This window comes from Cystoisospora suis (genome assembly GCF_002600585.1).
Source record: "Cystoisospora suis strain Wien I chromosome Unknown contig_3460, whole genome shotgun sequence".
NCBI lineage: Eukaryota > Apicomplexa > Conoidasida > Eucoccidiorida > Sarcocystidae > Cystoisospora > Cystoisospora suis.
The window spans coordinates 2076-4899 of NW_027156255.1; the positions used below are offsets into that span (position 1 = coordinate 2076).

Sequence of the window (2824 nt, forward strand, 5' to 3'; positions counted from 1 at the left end):
AGAAGAAGAGAAAAGAAAGAAGATTTCTCCTCTAGTTTATCCAGAAGAATCAAGCTGTTCCTCCCCGCTCAAACAAGAAAAGAAAAAAAGCTGTAGATACATGTGTCTATCTATATATATCTATATATATAGATACATATAGATATATATAGATAGATACATATACCTCTGTAAAGGCATGCGATAAGTTGTCATGAGTCTATGGCTATGGACGGCTCTATGTATGTATGGAGTATATTTCCATACACATGTATATATATATGATATACATACATATAAGATCTATATGCATGCAGTGGATATAGATGTTCGTCTAGAGGATCATGAGAGTCACAAGCTATATACAGCCATTGTATCCATATAACTCTATCATAGACTAGAGATCAATACATTTAGATATGCTATATATATATAGATATATATATATATATTTGTATAGAGAAAACCTCCACTTTTTCTTTTTTCTTCCAAAGGGTGAGAGGTCGCGAGCTCCACATGCATGTCCACAGCAAACGGGAAGAACATCCCCCATATTTATTCATACATACACATACAGTACACCGTCATACATATATATATATACAATACATACGTGGGGGTATACATATATGACGGTGCTTCATATGTAAGCGTGTGAAGATGTGTCTATGTATATATATATATATAAATAGCTATATATATATATGTGTGTGTGTAGGTAGTATTTACTCGCATATATTTTGGGCGGTGGCTTGTACGAGAGAAGAGAGCTGTTGAAGTCTCTCATTAAGAAGTTTCTTTAGTTCCTGTAGCTGGAGATTTTGCTCTCTTTCATAGAGATTTCTATCCCCGTGCTGCTCCTTCTCTTCATTCCTTCCTCCTTTTCCTCTTGCTTCCCCCTGGGGAGGAGGGCGAGGGTGTCTACTCGTATGACTCCTACTCGCCTTCTCTCCTTTCTCTTCTTCTTCTTCAGACACCTTTGTATTTCCCTCTTTTTTTCTTATCATCTCCTCTTTCTTAACGTCCTCGTCTTTCTTCTTCTTCTTCTTTTGGTCTTCTCCTCCTCCCCCATCCTTATCGACGGAAGAAGAAGAAGAAGGTGTCCATGAAGCGTCAGGATAGGATAATTGACGTAGAGCAGAGACAATCTCGAGGTCTTTAGGATTTCTTTCTTTGACTTTTCGTTCAAGCTCTGCTTCGATTTTCTTCTTCAAGATCGGAAGTTGTTTCGCAAAGAGAGCTACATTATGAAGACGTACAAGCCATCTTAAGACCCCTTGCTTCCCGACCGCATGCGATGGAAGGTGAGGAGAAAGAGAAGAACTCCCTCCTCCTACTCTTGTTCTCTTCTGTTTAATATTATCCTGCTTTCCTTTTGTTTCATCTTTTATTCTCTCTTCTTCTTCTTCGCCATCATCTTCTTCTTCTCCTCTCTTTCTTCTTCCTGCATCTTTCTTACTATCTCCATCTTGGTAGTATCCTTTTCTTCCTCTTTCTTTCTTCTTCTCTTCTTCTTCTTCCTCCTCCCCTTCATCTTCTTCATCTTCCTCGGAATGTCTACTTTTCTTCTTTTTCTTCATTTTCTTCTTCTTCTCACCTCCTCCCCCCCCTATGCCTAAGAAGGAGAATTCCGAGAAGTCTTTCTTGTAGTACATGCTCGCACTACTACGAAGACCTTTAGTATTCTTATCAATCCCATCCTCTTCTTCCTCCTCTTCTTCTTCTTCATCTTCTTCTCCTCTTTGTTCTCCCTTCCCTCCACGTTTCTTCTCATCCTTCCGGCCACGCGATACACCCGTCGAAGGAGACTGTCTTCTTCTTCTTTTTCTTTCTTCCTCTACTTCTTCGAGGAACATTTTCTCACAGTGCTGTCGCTCCAGTCTCTCTGCTTGATCGATACTTTGGAGAATCGCGGCTAAATCGACCCCTAGGCGACTCGCCATGGCCTTTCCTCTCTGCGACGTTAAGAGCTTCGAATAGGAAGAAGAAGAAGAAGAAACAGCGGCTGAACTTGCATTCTTCTTCTGAGAAGGCTCTTGAAGAGATTTTGACGGCTTCACGAGAGGATCTCCTTTTTCTTCTTCTTCTTCTTTTTCTTCTCCTCCTCCTCCTCCTTTCTCTGCTTCCCCCGCTCTGGCACCTCCTCGAGGAGAAGGTCGTTTCGAGGAATCTGTATAGCGGAGAAGACGGCTAGAGGAAGAAAGAGAACGCCTAGAAGAAGAAGACACATTATCGAAGAGATGATTAAAGGAGGATAAAACGCCCTTCTTATGATGTGGACCTCCTCGCTGAGAGCTTTCGGCTCTCTGAGAAGACGCTCTTGTCCTCCCGTCTCTGTCTCTCTCTCGCCCTCTTCTTGAAGTTTTCTCTTCTTCTACTTTCGTGTCTACTTCGCCTACTTCATTCATATCGCCACACACACCTCTCTCGCTACTCCCTACGAAGGAAGAGAAAGAGAAAGAAAGAAAGAGGTAGTGCAAAGAATGACAAGAAAGAAAGGAAAGAAGGATGGATGGAAGCGAAGGAACGAAAGAAAGATGGATGCGAAAAGTGGAAAGCGAAGAAACAAGTCTTCTTATCCTGTCATGTAAGTGCCTGTGTATATGTATGCATGTATGAGTATACATGTATGTGTGTATGTATCCATACGGCAAGAAGAAAAGAAAAAGAAGAACGGAGAGAAAGAGTTACAAAGAAAGAAACATGCGTGCATGCATCTCTCGATAAACCTTTGAGGCACGTCCATACTCTTTAGCGCGCATGTCCACTGTACATACACCTGGGTATCCACACACCTTCCACAGGCACCTTCTCCCTATCCTATATACATACACTATACAGATCT

General features: G+C 41.5%; 1 protein-coding gene across 1 annotated transcript in view; it reads right to left on the bottom strand.

Moving 5' to 3' along the window:
- Positions 1-2414, bottom strand: part of CSUI_006770 (uncharacterized protein) — a gene marked incomplete at its 3' end in the record, with an annotated part of 2990 nt that extends 576 nt beyond the window's left edge. Inside the window, exon 1 of the mRNA XM_068066923.1 lies at positions 709-2414. Within this exon, the coding sequence (XP_067921101.1) occupies positions 709-2387 (1679 nt within the window). The remainder of the gene's footprint in view (positions 1-708) is intronic.
- Between the last annotated feature and the right edge of the window lie 410 nt (positions 2415-2824).